The sequence below is a fragment of the Neomonachus schauinslandi genome, chromosome 15, assembly GCF_002201575.2.
Source record: "Neomonachus schauinslandi chromosome 15, ASM220157v2, whole genome shotgun sequence".
In the NCBI taxonomy this organism is placed as follows: Eukaryota; Metazoa; Chordata; class Mammalia; order Carnivora; family Phocidae; genus Neomonachus; species Neomonachus schauinslandi.
The window spans coordinates 59,461,960-59,482,620 of NC_058417.1; the positions used below are offsets into that span (position 1 = coordinate 59,461,960).

Sequence of the window (20,661 nt, forward strand, 5' to 3'; positions counted from 1 at the left end):
CCAGTGGTGCCAGTCTGCCTGGCCCTTTTGTATAGAGCTCAGAGTGTGTCCACTCAGGACAGATGGGGCAGAGCCCAGTGTAAGTGCTCAGGAAATACTAGCTATTTAAAAGTGGGGTGCTGGGGTTGTAGATGATTCTGTCTTTCTTTGTGGAACATGTCCTCACCGCTGGCTGTCAGGACGGAGCATGGCCTGGGCAGCTAAAGCCCATGTTCCTCTCTTTAGCAGGTCTGTCTTCCTGCCTTGTCTGTCTGTCAGTCCTCTGCTTGTCTCTTCTTTTACTCCGTTTGTGTTTATCCCTAAGCAATGTCTAAATTGCTCATTTTTTAAACCTCATGTAACAAGTATTGTCTTGAATATATTCTTTTGCAGCTTCCTGTTTGCATTCACTATTTTATGCTTCGTGGTTCATTTAAGTTGATTCGTACATTCTCCAGTTCACAACCAGGGGTGGACCCTCTCCCCAGTGGGCTTATTATGCACATGTATGTGGGGTTCTGAGCTGTTACAGTGACAAGGAGCCACTTGTGGCCTGGAGTGCGCTGGAAGCAGGGATGTCCATGTTCTGCGGTGTGCACAGCGGCCCTGCACACTCGGGCGCCTGCCCGAGTGCCTGAGACGCCAGGGTCGGAGCCCGATGTCTGACATATGGTGCTCCCCTCTGTGGGGTTTCCTAATGTGAGGAGCTTCTCAGTTGATGGGATGGGGCAGTTCTGAGTGGCTGTCACTTTGGCCCTCGTGTGTGTGAGGACCCACCAGGGCCTGGGAGGGAGTCTCCTCCCCTCACCATCCTGACTCTTCACTTGATTGCTAGATCCATGTGACAGGCCTCTGGCCATGATTTAACATGTGTTGCCCTGGACTCTACTGAGGTCAAATAGCTTTTTTGTTTTCCTTATGTTTTTCATATTTGCCGTGTGGAGTTTCTCCTTACGTGGTTATAATATTTGTTTTTACACTGCCTGTACACTTTTCCATTTGCTTCCTATAAACTTGCCAAATGCTTTTCAATCAGATTATATTGTTTTGATAGTAAGGAAAACTAAGCATTTCAGAGGAACATTTGAAAACATCAACAGTCCTGAATTTTAGTGAACTTAAGTGAAAATTTTGATAACTTCAATAATCTCTCTTTTTTTTAACTTAAATACAGGATGATTCAAAGCCTCCTTATTCCTATGCACAATTAATCGTACAAGCAATTACGATGGCTCCTGATAAGCAGCTTACTCTAAATGGAATTTATACTCACATCACTAAAAATTATCCATACTACAGGACAGCGGACAAGGGCTGGCAGGTAAATCTGTTTCGGTTTGTTATGAAATGTTGCTGTGATATGTGGGTAGATGCTGATTGACAACTGAGAGAACATTTAAGCTGCTTCCCGTACCTTGGGCACAGGGCAAAGGTAGAGGGAGACCCTTTTTTGCTAAGGGAGGAGGAAGTGTTGGAGGCCACTGTCCCCACGCTCTGACCTCCGCGCAGAGCAGAAGGAATAGTGGCTCGAGAAGCAGACCTCAGCCTGTGGTTTTTATGGTCACTGTCCCCACGGATGGGAAAGGCATGGATTATTTGAAAGGTTTCCCTTCAACCATTGCAGTTAACTCCCTGTGTCTGAAGTAAAGGAAAGTTAAAAACCCAGCCCTTCGCTTAGGCTTCCTTATCTGCATCTGCTGGCGTACCTAGCTTCTCGAAGTCTACACAGAGATGGTTTTCAGACTTTTATCAAGGAACCCTTTCTTCAAAAGACCTTTTCCCATTGGGCCATACATGAACACAGATAAATGTGGTGCTGCCCTGCGTAAATTGGGGAGCCCTCCTGCTTGTGCACCTGTGCTTTCAGATCATCCCTGGGCTGTCTGGAACCTGGGCCTTCTCAGAGGACTCTGAAAAATCGGTGCATATTTCCTTGTTCAGCTTTTTAGTTTAGTTTAGTTTTTAAACTTTGACACTGTAGTTTTTTTCTTCTTCTGTGTGTCTGTGTTCTGTGTGTCTGCTTACTGGATGTATAGTAGGATCTCTCTAATTCAGGCAATATGGGAAAGGCAAATCTGAAATACAGAATATTAAAAACATAATAAAAGAAGAAACATAGGTTTGCAGTTCTTGAATTCATTAAATCACAAGGAATGGCAACAGTCTTCCTTTCAGGCTTAGTGAGTAAATGATCCTTTGAGAAATGTGTTTGCTGAACCATAACCATAACCTAGTGATGGAGGTGGGGGGAACCTTTTTCTGTTTAATGAGGGGCAAAAACTTTTTTCTTCCTCCTGTAGACATATAAACATGTTATAATAAAAATAGTCCATCAGCCAAATCCTGAACATTTCCTTTGTAAGGGGTCTTTAGTCATGTAAGGGTCTTTGATTGTGGAAGGTACAAAGTAAGACCCACCCTCCCCTCCCAGCCTGGGGCATCTGCACCCTGCTTGCCTCCCTGTGCACGGCTAGGTGGCATTTCTTAGTTGGCAGTGAGGAAAATGCTGGATTTGGAGAACACTTTGATATCCAGCTACCTGGCAGGTCTCTCAGCACATTGGACAAGAAATCCTTGTGATACTGACCATATTTTAATGTAGAACAGTGAGCTTGTGCTTCAGAGAAAATGTAAAGCAGAGGAAGCAGAACCAGATGATAATCTATGTCCGTGTCTGGTGATTGTACCTGGAACAAAGCTCCTATGTGTGGGCAGGTGAGGTTTCAGAATGCCCTGTCAGGAGTGTGGTAGGGTTTCGTACAGCACATTCTGTGCAGAATTCTGGTGATTGGAAACAGCAGTTAGCTGGGCTTAATGGGAGTGAGTATTTCCGAAAAGCCTTTGAATAATCTCTTTCCCTGTGTTTCCTTAACATCCATTGATGCGAGAACTGCCTCCAAGCATCATGTGGTTTTCTGGCCGAAGGGCAAAGGCCAGCTCTCCGGGGTGGCCTCCTCCTGGCTTCGGTCTTGTGGGGAGTTAGTCGGGTCAGGTGCGGTCCCCACGTGCACTGATTGCCCCTGGCCGCTGGAAGTGACTTCGTAGCATGCTGAGAGCGGAGAGAACAGACGTAACTGCTGCAAGGCAGGCACCCTCTCTGTTCAATTGTCATTAATTTTTTTATTGAAACATCTTTTCTGTCTAGATCAAGGTCCGTAAGGGTGACTGTGCGCCTCTTGCCCATGTCAGGCTGCTCCTGAGACATTTCGCACCTCCTGGCTCCAGCATTTTAGCAGGAAAGGGATTTCCTGCTGCACGCCTCCCTTTAATTTATGGACATGCACTCAGTTTCTTTCTGTCCTCAGAGGTCCTTAGCTGTCCCCAGTACTGACCCACACGTGTCCTTTTTCTGTCATGAGAATTCTCTGAGGTACCCTTCCCAAAGAGACCATGCTTAAAGTCTTTGTATGTATGGAGACCTTATTCCCATTTCCTCACTCTTGGTTTAAAACAAAAAAGCCTTTCCATTTTGCAGCCTTGTTCCATAAAAGAGCCCGATCTGTTTTCTTTGCTAGGATTTTCTTTGCATAGAGAGTAGGGGGAAGACTGTCACCTAAAACAGCCCATTTTTAAAATGTGGGTTTCCAGGGGTTCCTGGATGGCTTAGTTGTTTAAGCGTCCAACTCTTGATTGATTTCGGCTCAGGTCATGGTCTTGGGCTCGTGGGATCAGGTCCTGTGTCAGACTCCGCGCTCAGCGGGGTGTCTGCTTAGGGTTCTCTCTCCCTCTGCCCCTTCCCCCAGCTTGTGCTCTCTCTCTCTCTAAAATAAAGAAATATTTTTAAAATTTAAAAAAAAAAAAAAGTGGGTTTCCAGACTGCCTCCTGCCCTCCCCTGTGGGGTGAGGGAGGTGGCTGTGCAGGGAGAATGGGACCTGGTGGGCTTGAGCCCCGTGCTCTGCATCAGTTCCTAAGAGATGTGTGTGTTGACACTCTCGCCATGCCTGTTCTGAGTACCTAATGGAAGTCCACAGCTACCTTTCAGGCTTACTTTTGGTATTTTGCATGGTCTACCCATGGCAAAGCTTTTTGATTGGTCTAGAAGAAACTCCAGAATAAAACAAGATCTGACTGTGTCTGGAAAGATGGCATATTTCTTTCCTTTGGTTGCTTATTTATGCCAGAATGTTTTCTTATTGTTTATAATTATAATTTTACCCAGCCCAGAGTAGAGGTACTTGTTATGATTAGAAGATTTGAATTTTGGGCCTTTGGGCCTCTGAAAGGACCAGAGCTGGTTTCTTGAAATAGCGGGAGTGCTTTGGGTTCACCTCATTCTGCACATTGAACTCTCCTTCTGGAAGGTACTTGACATGTCCTCATCAGTTTCTTTATGAGTCCTTAGTAGAGCGTTCAGTGTGATTGGGACAAACAGACAGAAACTAGAGTCTAGGCAGGAGTGCCAGAGGTGCTCATGGAGGACAGTGACCAGCTCTGCACCTTTCCCCTGGGTCTGGGTCAGCTGAGGAGCCGGGAGGGAGGAGGGGCTGTTGTTCAGGGTTCTGGGAAGCAGCCTTGAGTAGGGGAGGATTTGGGGGGAAGAGAATGTGCTCAGTATTGCAGATCCTTTTCTCTGTAGTTCATTATAAAGAATAACAAGCTGCCTTTTCTCTGCATATAATAATTTCTGAATCATTAGAGTCCAAGTCAGTGTGATTTTAGTATATGTAGCTTGACTTGATCAAATTACAAAGGTCTTAAATTACCTTAGAAATACAGTTACTTTATTCCATCTCTGTCTGCATTAGATACCTCTTACTACTTACTCACATTTTCTAGTCTTTTTGGCTAGAATATCACAGCTTCTTTGTTCTGTAGGCTCATTGTGAGTGGAGAGGAGGTTAGACCCTGTTGTGATGGTGCCTAATAGGTTCTGTCGCATTTTCAGGACAGAAAATACCAACTTCTTCCTCTCGGAACTTGTATACAGCTTGTCGGTGGCGTGAGGGTCCATAGTCCCCTGGAGTGGCACTTCCTCCCTCCAGATGCCCCCTGTGCTCACTTCCCTTTTTCCTCCTAGCAACACTACATTACAGGATTAACAGCCTTTGGCGGGGGCTCCTCACCTCCCACGTCCTTCACTGCGGCTTGGCGGTCACTTCTGAGGACCTCTTGACCCTCACTGGGCAGTCGTAAGGATTGTCTTGTTCACAGGGAGAGTGTCATGGTCTGGGTTTGCTTTTCTCAACCCATAGTCTTGGAGTCTACCTTCTTTCTCCTCCAAACAGAATGTCTGCGTGTATTTGGAGGAGGATTGTCTTCTTTCTCTGGTGGCGGCACCAGTAACAGTTCGATTTTCTGGAGGAATTAATAGAAAGGTATTGTTGGTTATTAGCTAAACCCTGTGATAAAACATAGTAGTAAGTATCTGTGGTTATTAAAATATTCTAAATCTCACAGAATGCATTTATTTATAAACAATTTCACAAAACACAGACACAGTCTAGCCTGTACCTTCATGTTGCCAGCGAGGTGACTGGTTTCCACGTGGTGTTTATCACAGCCCATGACTGGTGCGACACTTGAACAGTCCCCGAGACGGGCTGTAAAGTAGAATTTGATACATTTTGATTTCTGAGCCACCTCTGGCAAATGCAGTATTTCAGGCTGTGGCTAACAGTTCTGTTAGAAGGTTAGTTGGGGGGAATTTAAAGTGATTTTTGAATAGCCCAGAATTTTACTCTGAGTTACCACCATTTTGAAACTTTAGTAGTTTAATTTTTTTTAATTTTAAATTTAAACGTTAATGTAAACACATGAAATGATGTGGATGCATGACTTTCCTCTAGCTGTTCCTGACTTTTTGGAGGGCTCAGGATCAGGTGTGCTGCCAAGAATTATTCAGGTTGCAGCGGGAGCTTTCCTGAAATCGTCTGTAAACTGTGAGCCAAGCTTTTTGTAACAGAGTAGAGTAGGGGTTGAGAGAGAAATTTTCTGTATGTGCCTCACAAGATTATTTTGTGGATCAAATTTAAAAAACCGATATGGAAGCATTTTGGAAAGTTCTCTTGTTACCGGAAGATGGTGTCTATAATACTTCCCAACCTTTAGCTCATATTTCTCCTTTGCTGGTTTACTGAATACTTGATATTGGATTAATTCATTTTAGATGGCTGTGACAGACTCCTATAAGCTAATTCTGTGCTCAAAAAGATTTTAAAGGATTGGCTTATTTTGGCTCTGTTCATCTCTAAGAAGGGAGAGGCCTGCAGGAAATGTCAGATGACAACAGTGATAATCCTTGGTTTCCTACCTGGAAAAAAGATGGAAGTTGACATTTTTCCTGTTGGAAATTGCCTCCTTCCCTTTGGTGTCGATTTCCCACCCTTCCTTGTTCCCCAGGTCCCCTTCTTGCCCCTGGTGGCCACCCTGCCACACTGTTCCCAGAGCCGTGTGTCAGCCTCCGGTGGAGGGGAAACACCCCGAGCCCCTTCTTCACTCAGGGGAGAAGGGCTGGTTCCTTCCAGCACAGTGCTGCTTTTAAAGTTGTCTGCCCTCTGCAAGGGCTGAGTGCTAGGTTTCTGCTTTGCAGGGCACTAAAACTGGGGCACATTTTGATTTCTCAGCAAAGAAATATATGAATTCTACGTATTTTTTTATGTTTCATAGAATTCAATTCGCCACAATCTCTCTCTGAATCGTTATTTCATCAAAGTACCACGTTCCCAGGAAGAACCAGGCAAAGGCTCATTCTGGAGGATAGATCCTGCCTCTGAAAGCAAATTAATAGAGCAGGCTTTTAGGAAAAGACGGCCTAGGGGCGTGCCTTGCTTTAGAACCCCTCTGGGACCGCTCTCCTCTAGGTAAGGAAAAAAGACAAACAAAAAGACCTCACTTACTGGTCAGTGAATTTACCTTCCATGTATTGGTCAATTTTCCTTTTGCAAGTGAAGGAATTGCCAAATGCATTATGATTAAATGTTTGGGGTGGGGATTTGAAAAGAAGTGTTGGATGCTACCCAGGGACTTTTTCTTAATAGTGGTCTGAAACAGTTCAGATTGTTGATGAAGTTTTCTTTAAGCTGTGTTCCCATGTTGCCGTTGTGGCTTCATCGGACTCCCTACATATTGCGTTTGATGAGCAGTGTGTGTTCCTTTCCTTTGGCATGTGAACGGCTCTTTAAAGCCGCATTCAAGGTTGACTTATACAACGTTAATTGCCTGATTTTCAAATTATACATTTTTAGCTTATAGATACTCTGTTTTTAACAAACAAAATGACCATGACGTAAATCTTAAGCCCCTGCCTCCTTGCGCACTGCTGGCTCCTGATGCCGGTGGACAGGAGCTGCTTCGAGAGGGCAGCCAGTCCACCTCCGCGGCGGTGCAGCCTGTGCTGGGCATGGAGCTGTGGTCACCCAGCACTCCACACTGGCTGTCACAACTGAGTGAGTCTCGCTGGGGATCTGTCTCAGGTCACGGGCATTCACACAGAAAGTAGGACTTACAGAGCTGTAGTCGGTTGGCAGAAGACAGATGACACCCCTTTTTTCGGAATGCACTTTATTGAAACAAGGCAGCTTTATGAGTGCTTTACCTGTAAAAATCCACTGTCTTCTTTTTGGTAATCCAGAAGTGCCCCAGCCTCTCCCAATCACGCTGGAGTGCTCTCTGCTCACTCCAGTGGTGCCCAGACTCCCGAGAGCCTGTCGAGGGAAGGTTCACCAGCCCCCCTGGAGCCTGAGCCCAGCGCCTCACAGCCCAAACTGGCCGTCATCCAGGAGGCACGGTTTGCCCAGAGTGCACCAGGTGAGATGTGCAGAGACAGGGCAGGCATGGTGGGCAGGGGGGTGGGTCAGAAAGGTAGGGGCGCCAGGCTCCTCAGAAGGAATGCAGCAGAGGCCTTGGCTCCTTTGTACCTGGTACTTTCTGCATAGTACCTGCATGCTTACTGTAAGCTCTGAAAAGCTAATAGCACTGTGAGTATTTAAAAAATCAATGAACACTGTTTTATGTAAATAGCTTGTGTAGATGCCTGAAATAATTTAGAATTAATCTGTTTCTTAGTTGCTTTGTCATTCAAAAATTATGAAAAAAATCCCCCACCCAAAGAAATAACACAAATTAGACAAACTAGATACTGATTCACAGCAGAAACTGTTCACTTAATGAATAGGTGAGCATTTCATCACGAAGTCGCAATGCAGAATAAAAATGTGTGCTCTGGAGAATTTAAAAACAAAAACCAAGAAATAACATAGCATGGAAATGTGTCTGAACTAATTCTGTTAATGGTTCCTGTTTGGCTTGCAAGATGTGCATTTTGATAGTGGGATTCCTGACCATGCTGACAACATGTCACCCATGTGTAACTCCTGTCACCCGGGTGTCTTTTCCTTTATTCTGTGCCCAAACCAGAAGGAGCAGGGGTTGGTTGGCAGAGTTTGTAACTGTGTCTGGACTTTGCGGTTCCCTTGCACCCACCATAAGATAAAGACTTGGATCCTGGGGGAGCATGGCCCCCTTGTTTGGGCCTCAGTAGGTAGCTTCCTCCCATATACTGTGTCGACATTTTCTTTTTCGTGAGGAAAGAACTGTGGAAAGAGGTGTTGTAACAGATCTGAATAGAGCAAGAATTGCATTTTTTGCAGTTAGATACATGAATTAGGTATCTCCATTAAAATACTCCATTTCTCCCATCGTGTGTGACTTCACTGTTACAAGGTGAAAGGGGGCACGTCCTCTCATTAGTCTGTGTGTTGTGAGTGGGTGGTTGTACTTGGTCAGCTCTGGGACACGGTTGGAGGAACATGGGCGACTGCACCTCACCGCTGCTCCCTTGTCCGCCACAGGCTCGCCTCTGTCTAGTCAGCCCGTTTTAATTGCCGTGCAGCGGCAGCTGCCGCCAACGATCAAGCCTGTCACCTACACAGTCGCTGCTCCCGTGACCACTTCGACCTCCCAGCAGCCTGTCGTGCAGACAGTGCACGTCGTCCACCAGATCCCTGCGGTGTCCGTCACCAGCGTGGCCGGCCTGGCCCCAGCGAGCACGTACACTGTCGCCGGCCAGGCTGTGGTCACTCAGGCGGCCATGCTGGCCCCTCCTAAGGCAGAGCCACAAGAGAATGGAGATCACAAAGAAGTAAAAGGTGAGCAGCAGAAGTAGTTGCTGCGGGTGGTTTCTCAGGCTCTCAGATGCCCAGCAGACTTGTTCGCCTGACACCTTTTCTAATCATGTCATGTCTTAGGTTTGCTGGCCACCTGGTGAGATTTCTGTAAGCTTTCCAGTAATATCAGTTGGTATCATTTCTTTGCCTTTTTAAATTTCAGTGAAAGTGGAACCTATTCCTGCGATTAGCCATGCCACACTGGGCGCTGCTAGCCGGATCATTCAGACGCCACAGACCACCCCAGTCCAGACGGTTACCATAGTGCAGCAGGCACCTCTAGGTCAGCATCAGCTACCAATAAAAACTGTAACGCAAAACGGGACTCACGTGGTGCCAATCCCTGCCGCCGTCCATGGCCAGGTGAACAATGGTAAGCAGTGTCCTCCGCGGGTAATAGGGTACAAATATCAAGAGCGAAGATCCTTTGCTCTCCTTTTATGAATGACAGTGTTCCATGTTTTAGTTCCGACTGTTACAATTTTAATTTTTTGTTTGAGGAGATGTTTGCATTTCTAGACTACAGGAAACTTTTTTTTTTTTTAAGATTTTATTTGTCAGAGAGCGCAAGCAGGGGGAGCAGCAGAAGGAGAAGCAGACTCCCCGCTGAACAGGGAGCCCGATGGGGGACTTGATCCCAGGACGCTGGGATCATGACCTGAACCAAAGGCAGATTCTTTACCAACTAAACCACCAAGGCATCCCTAAACTTACAGGAAACCTGATAGTGCTGTAGGGTACCTGGCGAGTGGTTGTGGGTGTTAGCTCTCATGGGATCCCACTGGAGGAGCCGTTTGGGCAGATTAGTGTTTCTGTAAATACCTAGAGAGAAATACTCCTGCCTTGTCGTGTGTAGATACCTGGGTGTGGTCTAGAGGTAACAGGAGGTTTGGGTGCTGGTACCCACCTGCTGAAATGCCCCCGGGAGGGGTGCCTCAGCAGATCTGTCCAGTGGCAGTGCCCTCCCCTGGGCGTGTGTGTGGTGTGCCTGTGTGTCTGACAGAAGCCAAGAGTCCTGTGCACATAGCTCTCTATGAATGTTCTGACATAAACTAGTAGAGAGGACAGGACAGACCAGGGGAGCTTGGATTTTAAGTAAGGGCACAGAGAACTTCCTTTCGCCGAGGCTTGTGGAGCAAGGTGAAGGGTGGGAGTCCAGTGTCCTTGCTGCTGCTGTTTCAGCAGTGGCTCCTTGCCCAGGCGTGTGGAGCGCCTGCTGTCCATCAGGACTCAGCAGTGGCCTGCAGGACCTCAAGCCCTACGTAGAGTCAGGCTGCTGGCCAAAAGCAGCTCTCTGTGTCCACAGACAGTTCCTTTGAAAGAGAATAGGGAACAGAATTCTTGTGTTGACCTCCCGCTCCTTACTGAGCTGTTACAGAATGGAGGAGACCTGCATTTACCTCATGGGATTCAGATTCCCACTCTGCCTCACCCCAAATGCAATGGAAGAATAAGATCTGGAACCTTTTCTGGGGAAGACTAACCACCTGAGAGTTCTTTGTTTTTAAATAATAGTTGACATATGCCAGCCTGTGGACAAATGGAGAAATTTACAATGTTACTCATTTAAAATGCTTTCTTCTTGGGCTCTGTGTCTCCTAAGTATTAAGAGTTGTTTGGGCCTTGCTCTTTTCTCTTTGAATAAGTTTGTCACTGTGGCTGGTCTTGATGCAGCAAACTTGGTGGGTCCTGGAGCTGGAAGCAGGTGGCATTGGGAGGTGGATGGTCGGTCCTCTTCTGGTTGGAGTCCTGCTCAGTGTGTAGCCATGGTGCAGGCCGGTGACTCCCTCTCAGAGGCCCTGCCTGAACAGGTGTGGCCTGGGGGCCCAAGAATGTGCATTTCTAACACATTCCAGCTTGTCTGAGAACCACTGGTGCAAGTCAGTGGCCTTTTATGTCCAACTGTCTGCTGGAAGGAGTTGGAAAAACTGTGTATCCCTTTCACATGTGTAAGATGGTATCTAAAATTTTTCTTTACAAATTTAATAAGCAAAGGATTAAGTTGTCCACTATTGAAAATACTGATATTTTAAAAGTTTTACACCGTTCTCTTAAATGTGCTGCTGGCTCTGAATACTGCCCTGATTTGATAACCACTCTCAGAACATATCAGCACCCAGACAGGTCCTCCTGCCCTTGTCACTGAGTCCCATGCCCTCACGGATCTTGTACGAATGCCAAATATTTTATGCTTGAATGTGGTTTAATTGAGGACATTTTTTACTCTGCAACAAGAGAATGCAGAAATGTTAAAGATTTAATTGTGACTATAAGGGTTGATTTATCAATTGTTATTACTACTGTCAATCAAAACCAAAAACACAGGGGTGCCTGGGTGGCGCAGTTGGTTGTTTCCAACTCTTGGTTTCAGCTCAGGTCATGATCTCAGGGTCATGAGCCCGCATTGGGCTCTGCGCTCAGTGTGGAGTCTACTTGAGATTCTCTCTCTGCCCCCTCTCTGCCCCTCCTGCTCATGAGTGCTCTTTCTCTAAAATAAATAAATCTCAAAAAAAAAAAACCCACCAAAAATATACTTCTTATAAATTAAAATTGTATTAAAGATGAATTTCTTAATCTCAGGCTTTAAAGAAAGCCACACAGTTATCATTGACAATCACCGCAGGGTCAGCCCCGAGACCTTGTTCCCTCTCAGAAGAAGGAAGGGTGGAAAAAATATTGTAACTCCTTCCAGTTTTAGTCATCTTTTAGCAAAAACCATTTTAAATTATCTGTTTATTGGTTCTTTAATTTGGTTGCAGTCTTTCATTTAGAAATCACTGGCTTGGAAAAGGGTTTTTTATCCGGTCAGCAGTGATCCCACGTCACAGCACCTGTGTCTTCAGTATCCCTTTGTTTCACGTGCCATCCCGATGCGCTCCTCCCCAGCGGCAGCGCCCAGCCCAGTGGGTGAAGGAGGTGCTGTTGAGAAAGGGGAAGGAGGTGGCAGATGAGCTTTAAGACCCCATGGGCAGGGGGGTGGCCTGGAGGTAGCTCTCCTTACACAGTGTCAGGTGTCGTTTGGGTGCTGCACAGCCTGTGATTTCCTTTACCTGTGAAAGTCACTCTGGAGAAAGGAAAGCAGTACCTGTTATTAATCAGTTGTGAAAGTCAGCAGCTTTGATGTTTTTCTTTTAAGCTTGTTATTATGGAAAATGTCAAACATTCCGGAAATTACCTCACAGCCGATCTTGTTCCATTCTCCCCCATCTGTTCCCCACCCAGATCCAGACGTAGTGTCATTTCATCTATTAATATTTCAGCATCTCTAAAAGAACTTCCTTGTACTGTGTAAGCACCATACCATTATTGTCATTTTTTAAAATTAGCAGTAATTCTTTTATACCTAGTATTTCTTTAGGATTCAAATCATCTATTTCTTTTTTTTAAAAAAAATAGTAGTAAAATATACATAACACAGTCGACCATTTTAAAGTGTACAAGTCAGTGGCATTAAGTACATTCACAGTGTTTTTAAACCATCACCTCTAATGAGTTCAGAAGAAACTGTATACCCGGTAAGCAGCTACATCCTGGTTCCCTCTTACTGAGCCCCTGGTGGCAACTAATCTGCTGCCTCTGTGGACATTTTACCTACACTGGACATTTCCTGTAAATAAAATATGGGGCCATTTATATCTGGTCTCTCTCAGTGAGCATCACGTTTTTAGGTCATTGATGTTGTAGCCTAGGTCAGCTCTTCTTTATGGCTCAGTAGGTTTCCATTTTTGTTGATTCATTCATCAGCTGATGGACATTTGGGTTGTTTCCACCTTCTGGCTGTGAATAGTACTGCTGTGAACATTCGTGTATATGCATTGAGTCCTTGTTTTCATTTTGGGGGATTGTAGCCTAGGAGTGGAACTGCTCATTAATATGGCAAGTCTGTGTTTAATTTATTGAGGAACTGCCAAACTGCCACAGCGGTTACAACATTTTGCATTACCACCAATGATGTGTGAGGTTCTGATTTATCCACATGCTGACCATCACTTAGTATTTTCTGTTAGTTTTTTTTTTTTTCCCCCTCAAGGCCATCTTATTGGGTGTAAAGTGGTATCAGTGTGGTGGTGGTAGTTGTTTTCATTGTTTTTTAAGAGCGGGAAAGTGGAGGGAGGGGCAGAGGCAGAGGGAGAATCTCCAGGAAATTGCCCCGCTGAGCGTGGAGCCCAGGGTAGGGCTTGATCCCACGACCCTGAGATCGTGACCTGAGCCGAAATCAAGAGTCAGAGGCTCAACCGGACTGAGCCACGTAGGCACCCCAGGTATCAGTGGTTTTGATTTGCATCTCCCTCATGACTAGTGGTGTTGAGCATCTTTTCATGTGCTTGGTTATTTGTATGTTTTCTTCAAACAGATGCCTATTTTTTGTTGAGTTATACGAGTTCTTTATATATTCTGGATACTAGGTCCTAATCAGATATGTGATTTGCAAACATTTTCTCCCGTTCGGTGGTTTTGTCACTTCACTTTCCTGATAGTGTCTCTGATGCACCAGTTTCAATTGTGGAGTCTTGTTTATCTCTTTTTCCTTTTGTGTCTTGTGCTTTGGGGTGTCCTAGCTAAAAAGCCATCTCCACATCTGAGGTCATGACTACCTACCCCTATGTTTTCTTCTACTAAGAGCTATATAGTTCTAGCTCTTATGCTTAGGTCTTTGATCCATTTTGAGCTAATTTTTGTATATAATGTGAGGTAAGGGCCTGACTTCATTCTTTGGCATGTGGATGCCTAGTTGTCCCAGCACCATTTGAAGAGACCGTGCTTTCCCCACTGAATGGTTTCGTCACCCTTATTGAAAATCACTTGACTGGAGAGCCTGGGTGGCTTAGTTCGTTAAGCATCTGCCTTTGGCTCGGGTTGTGATCCCGGGGTCCTGGGATTGGGCCCTGTGTTGGGCTCCCTGCTCGGCGGGGAGCCTGCTTCACCTGCTGCTCCCTCTGCCTGCCACTCCCCCTGCTTGTGCTCTCTTGTCTAATAAATAAATGAAATCTAAAAAAAATTAAAAATAAAAAAATTTGTTTTTAAAAAAATAGAAAAATCACTTGACCTCAGATATATGGGTTTGTTTCTCTCCGTTATATTTTCATTGATCTTCGTGTCTGCCCTTATGCCAGAGCTAGTTTTGATTATTACAGTTTTGTAGGAAGTTTTGAAATTGGGAAGTATGAGTCCTCCAACTTTGTTTTTTGTTTTTTGTTTTTTTTTCAAGATTGTTTTGACTATTCTGGATACCTAACAATTCCATGCAAATTTTAGGATCAGCTTTTCCATTTCTGCAAAAAACACATTGGGGATTTTGATACGGACTGCACTGAGCCTATAGATTGCTCCAGGTAGTAGTGCGGGGTGAATATCACGTCTTTCAGTCTGTGAGCATGGACGTCTCCATTTGTTTAGGTCTTTAATTTCTTTCAGCAATGTTCTGTAGTTTTCAGTGTAAAAGTCTTGCTTAAATTTCTTCCTAGTTTATTCCTTTGGAATTGTTTTCTTAATTTCCTTTTGGAGTTGTTCATTGCTAAGGTATAGAAATACAGCCAGTGTTTGCCTGCTGATATTGTACCCTGCAGCTTTGCTGAATTCATTTATTAGTTGTAATAGTTTTTGGTTTAGGGGGTTTTCTTTTCTTGTGTGGATTTGCTAGGATTTTATACATACAAAGATTATGTCCTCTCCAGTAGAGATAGTTTTATTTCTTTTCCATATGGATGTCCTTTACTTCCTTTTGCTGCCTTATTGCTGAATCTCAGTGGCAAAAGCAAGCATCCTTGTCCTGCTCCTGACCTTAAGGGGAGAGCATTGTCCTTCACCATCGAGGCCGATGTTAGCTGTGGGTTGTCATCTGCAGACTTTATTATGTTGTTATCCTTCTTTCTGGTTTGCTGAGTAGCTTTATCATGAAAGGGTGTTGAATTCTGTCACATGCTTGCTTTTTTTTTTTTTTTTTTAAGAGAGCGTGCACACAAGACAAGGGTGGGGGTGGGGGAGGGGGCAGAGGGAGAAAGAGAATCTCAAGCAGACTCCCCACTGAGCAGGGAGCCCTACACGGGGCTCAATCCCACGACCCTGAACTTACGACCTGTGCGGAAAGTTGGACCTTGACCAGCTGAGCCCCCCCCCAGGCGCCCCTGTCACGTGCTTTTCTGTGTTAAGATGATCACGGGTTTTTTCTTTTATTGATGCAGTGTGTTGCATTGGTTCGGTTTTTTTGTAGTTTAATCACCCTTGCATCCCTGGGGTAAATCCCACTTGGTCATGGTGTATAACCCTTTTAATACGCTGTTGAATTTGGTTTGCTCACGTCTTGTTGAGGTTATTTGTGTCAGTATTTGTCAGGGAAGTTGTTTGTAGTTTACTTGGAGATTTTGTCTGCTTTGGTATCAGAGCATGAATATAGAAGTCAGGCCTGGGCCAGTGCGTGATGTGGATCCTCTTCCTGGCAGCTTCTGGGGCTGCTCGACCTGCTTCCCAGAAAACGTGCTTCTGACCATTCCTCAGCCTCTCTTCCCCCATTGGTCTGTGTTCTGGCCAAAGGTACTCACTCAGTCTCTGCTGCGACTGCTACCCTAGGCCTCTGTCAGGGGGGCAGGGGTGTCAAGAGGAAAGGTCGCCTTACTCTGCTGACTGTGTTCTTTGGTGACCATAAAGGAAAAGTCCCGGACTAACGCTTCACTTGTCGTCCTGAAGAGTCTCCCTCGTGCTCGCGGCTGTCACCCCTCTTGCAGAAAACAGCCTCCAGGCCTCCAGCTTGTTCTGCTTTGAGGTCCAGCTGCGAGGGGTCTGGCCCTGCCAGGTTTTAAGGAGGTGGAAGGGTTTCATGGGGGTGCAAGTGCCCGTGTCCTCGTGCCTGCGTGCTGTGCTCTGTTGCAGGGTTGTATCTGGAGCCCGCAGAGTACCTGCTTGACCAGCGTGGCCTTTTGCCGTGTTTCCCCACGCTGGTCTGCAGGAGGGGCTGCCCCCAACTCCTCTGAGGGGCATGGGAGGGCTCAAGCAGGGAGGGTGGAGGCGCCTGCCCTGAGGGGGCAGTGTTTCTCCCTCACCCCTGCTGCTGTGAGCCGTGGACAGGGCGACTACGCCTCCAAGCACATGTTGGGCCGCCGTGTCTGAGGCTGGTGCTCTGCAGGACTTCCAGAGATGACCTCATGCACTTGACCCTCCGTACTCGCCTGCTCACATTTGTTTGTCATCCCCAGTCTGTACTCATGGGGCACGCGTGTTGAGGGTGGCACAGTCCTTGAATCTGGCATGCTGACTCCCCCTGAGGTCGAACGTGACAGTACCCCTCCTCCTGGGCACGGCTCTCACCATAAACACCTGTCTTTTCACAGCCTATTAGTGCCCTGTTTTTTCACGTTTTGTTTTTTTGCTGATTTTCCTGTTTAAAATGAACCCGAAGCACAGTCCTGAGAAGGTCTGGTGTTCAGGCACCGCAGGCTGTGATGTGCCTTATGGAGAAAATGTGTCAGAAGAGCTGCTTTCAAGCATGCGCTCAGTGTCCATGAATCACCACCGTAGGTTAAGTAAGTTGTCTTTAACCAGAAACACATGTAAAACAAGGTGTGTGTTAGTCAGTTGACATACGGCAGCAAGTGCCCGGTGTACTGTGTGGCTTGTGTTGGGCACCGCTTCCACTGGGGGGCGGCGGGGGGGGGGGGGGCGTGTCCCACTGGAAGAACTTGGGCTGCATGTCAGCGCTGCCCCAACAGCCGCATCGGCCCTGTTCCCGAGACAGGGCACTTAGTCTTGAATGAAGGAACACACAGTGCACAGGAATCAGAGGCCCCCATTAGCCAGGGTCTCGCTGGCCCCGTTGTTCCCAGAGGGCATGGCCATGTGCAAGAGCCCCACCCTGGTCTCCTGTCTAGGTCAGGAGGTATGTTCTCCACAGGGCCAGGGTCTGACAGCTCTCCGGGTGGCCGGCCTCCAAAGCCCCGTTGGGGCCCATCTGCCCCAGAGGATGCTCTCTCTCCAGCCCCATGTGTCACACACAAGGGGCCTTAGCACAAAGCCAGCTGACAAGCCTGGCAGATGAAGCATATGAGGTCACCCAGGTGGCCGAGATCTGGAAGACCTTGGCTGTCTGTAGGAGGAGGCGTGGAGATTGTCCAAAGGACGGTTCCTGAGTCAAGTACAAGAAAGGTAGCTCTAGCCTGCAGAATTGTTCTCCGTGCCCCTGGCTCACCCCGGCGGCCCCTGTGCCAGCCCCCTGGTCAGGCAGAGTCTGTGTATCCCCTCCATCCTCTCTGCGTCCCAGCTTCTTGCACCCCTGCACCTCCTTGGACGAATCCGTCGCCAGGCACCTGGGGTTGGGGCTGGTCTCCTTGGCCTTGCATTTGAGTTCCTGATTTGCCTTTCTGTAGCCCAAGTCCGTCCTTCCTTCCAAGTTACCAGGGCAACCTTGCGCTCATCTGATACTTCCACTCCACGACACATTCCCCCGTCTGTCTTCTTCCCTCTTCATCTCTGCTTCCCCGGGCTGTTTCCAGGGTTTGGTCTGAGGCGGGGCCTGAAGGTAGCATCAGGACTTACGTACCTCACGTTGGGACACTGACAAGGCTGGCAGTTCTGCCGCTTCCCAACCGAGGTCCAGGCCTTTCTTTTCAACCCAGCCTTGTCTTAACACTTTAAGGAAGCGGCACTTTCTTTTTTCATCTCCTGGCGTTGACCTGCTTGTGCACAGCGTGGGGCAGGTGAGGGCCAGAGAAGTCCCATGCTGGCCTGTGATGAAGAGCTGAGAGGAAGTGCTTGGCAGTGGAGGTGGGGACCAAGGAGAAGCCGGGAAGCCAGCCCAGGGGCTTGTGGGAACATGTTTGCTTGTAAACTCCCTAGATTCACGGGGCTCCGAAGGGTATTCCCTGGCACAGACACGGGGCTGTCCCTGTTGCAGCTGTTAGCCTGAGCCACGTGCCCGCTCCCCTCCTCGTGTGTGAAGTGATCAGGAGCGCCCAGTGTGGCGGGGGGCACGAGGGGCCTCGGCCTCCCCCTCCCCCTCCAGTTCTCTGAAAGGTACACACTATTTCAAGTAATCAGGATGCTGGCTGTCACTGAGAATACCCATTGCTAACTTGCTCTAGCATTTCTGCTCCCCAGGTGTCCAGTGCAGACACCTGTGCCCCTGGCCACTGCGGGCCATACCAGCCCCACACAGTAGCCAACCCTTCGGGCAGAGAGCCTGGACCAGTGGGTGCCTGGGGTCCCCTGGGGGCCTGATAGGGGACAAGGATGCACCCGAGAAGATGGGGTCTGACTCGCTGTCTCTTTGCAGCAGTGGCGAGTCCTCTGCACATGTTGGCAACACATGCCTCGGCGTCGGCCTCCCTGCCCACAAAGCGCCAGAATGGCGACCAAACGGAGCAGCCAGAGCTGAAGCGGGTCAAGACGGAAGACGGCGAGAGCATCGTCATCGCCCTGAGTGTGGACACGCCGCCGGCAGCCGGCAGGGAGAAAGGTGTCCAAAACTAGCGACTGGGACAGCTTTTCTTACTTAGTATCAACTCTGTGGTGCCAAAAGGAGACACTGCCACTCACCGACGCTCGGAGCGCGTTGTCTCGGTGGGTAGAGGGCCCTGCGGTTGGACTTCACCTCAGCACTGAAAACACAAAACCCAGGTGGCCTTAAAACTCCTAAAAGACAGAAGTCACACCTGAACAAAACCACATGCAACAAAACCTGGTTCCGGCAGTGTCTCCCCACCCCGCGCTCAGCTTGTCACTCCAGAGCGGAGCTGCTGGGACAGGGCGGGGACTGTCCCCGCCGCCCTCCCAGGACCCTTGGGGCTGGCACTGGTAGATGAGACAGTATTTTGTTGTTCACATGTGGAATTAGAATATTTTGAGGTGTACTTTCTTTACAAAATAACGGGGTCTTTGACATTTCCGATCGCTCCATTTCTACTCTGGAAATTTTGGAATCACACAGGACCTTTCGTGTTGATTTCATTTGGGGAAAAGAAACAATGTAGTTTTGTTTTTGTTGTTTGTTTTCAGCCTATGGAATGATTTCCTTTTGTCTGTCCTGTTAACGTTCAGATGGAGCTACTTGATGACATCTGCAGGTTTTCCGTGTTAGAGCAGGTGCCTGATGCATCTAGGACGGACGGACAGACTGGACAGATGGATGCCCATGCTGGGCCGCATGTTAACCATGACTGAAAGAACTGCTGGACTCGTGGAGCTGCACTTAACTGGGTCTCTTTCCTGCTACTTTTTGTTGTTTGTTCCTTTGTGTTGACTTTGTCCCTTGCATAATTTTCCACTCTAAGTAAAACAAACCTCCTAAGTGTTGTGTGTGTTTAAAACAACAGAACTGTTCCTACTTCATTTGGAAAAAAGATTCGGTCTTATACCACACACCCTTTTCAGACAAGTGTCACAGGTCTCTCCGTGGCATGTTCGCTAGTCACTGTCACCGGTTCTAGGCACAGAGCCGTCGTCCAACCAGCTGTCCACCTGATGACGCTGCGGTTTGCCTGGCTCGTGGGGAGCAGTTGCTGGGGTGGCTCAGAAGCTGCGTGTTAACACAAGGGTCTTGGAAACATCCAGGTCCTTCTCTGGTTTGTAACAGGAAATCCCCCTCAGCCTCTCAGAACTGAAGCAGGCCTGAAGCTGACTTCTCTCCTACAAAAAACAAAAGTGAGACGAAAGGAAACAAAGGTGAGACCGTGAGCAGTAGGGGCCCCACCCGGCCTCAGTCACACTGCCCCAGAAGAAAACCGCTGGCCTTTTCTGGAGTGTTCCAGGGGTGAGGGCTTTGGCCTTGTTGTGAACTTTTAAATGTCATCATCATCATCATGTTATTTATTTAAATGTAGTTATTTTGGTATTTAATTTTTTTTAAAGAGAGGAAAAAAACCCTGTATTTTCCTGGTGGAATGAAACGGCTCAGAATGGTATATTTAGGCAATTTTAAAACATTTATTATTTACCTGCAGACCAAATATGATAAATCTGTTCTAAGTATTGTGTGTCAACCCACAGTATGGAGCTGTCACAATGTTATCGCAGATAATGCATATTAAAAATTATGAAATTACTGCACACTAGCTGGATTTATAACTCAGCCATTTAAAAAATAAAAACAAAACCATCATGTGAACGATACCACGTGTGTGACAGTAACAGAATCTAAGCTGCAAGCTGAAGCATGGATGGATTGGAGCACCTCAGGGCGGCAGTCTGCATCTTCCAGGCACTTTACAGATACCTTGGAATGTATATTTTTGTCTTTTTACTCAGAAGGTTTGCAATTTGCAAGATAACTTGGATTGCATTGTGTCTTATGTAGGGTCAGGTCGCTCCACTGAGTGGTCCAGACCTGCCATTCATGGCTACTGTAGGCCCTGCCTGAGCTCTGGACAGTGGTCAAGACTGCCCCAGCGGGAACACTGGATTGGGCACATGCATCGTATGTCTTCCTGGAGATGTGTCTACACAGCTGTGTACCTGTCACCATCCAGAAAGATGGGTAGATTCTCCCTAAGCCCAGTCCACCGATTGGTTGTTTCTGAGCCTAAAACACAGATACTTTGTGGGTCTGGAGGGATTTCTGCTGGGATTGTAGATTTAAAAAAAAAAAAAAAT

General features: G+C 47.2%; 1 protein-coding gene across 1 annotated transcript in view; it reads left to right on the plus strand.

Moving 5' to 3' along the window:
• The window catches only part of FOXK2 (forkhead box K2), a 65,913-nt gene extending 45,468 nt beyond the window's left edge, over nucleotides 1-20,445 (plus strand). Inside the window, exons 5-10 of the mRNA XM_021680707.1 lie at nucleotides 1,154-1,300; nucleotides 6,587-6,780; nucleotides 7,551-7,726; nucleotides 8,770-9,066; nucleotides 9,248-9,457; nucleotides 18,347-20,445. Of these exons, the coding sequence (XP_021536382.1) occupies nucleotides 1,154-1,300; nucleotides 6,587-6,780; nucleotides 7,551-7,726; nucleotides 8,770-9,066; nucleotides 9,248-9,457; nucleotides 18,347-18,543 (1,221 nt within the window). The 3' untranslated portion in view covers nucleotides 18,544-20,445. The remainder of the gene's footprint in view (nucleotides 1-1,153; nucleotides 1,301-6,586; nucleotides 6,781-7,550; nucleotides 7,727-8,769; nucleotides 9,067-9,247; nucleotides 9,458-18,346) is intronic.
• Nucleotides 20,446-20,661: the final 216 nt, after the last annotated feature.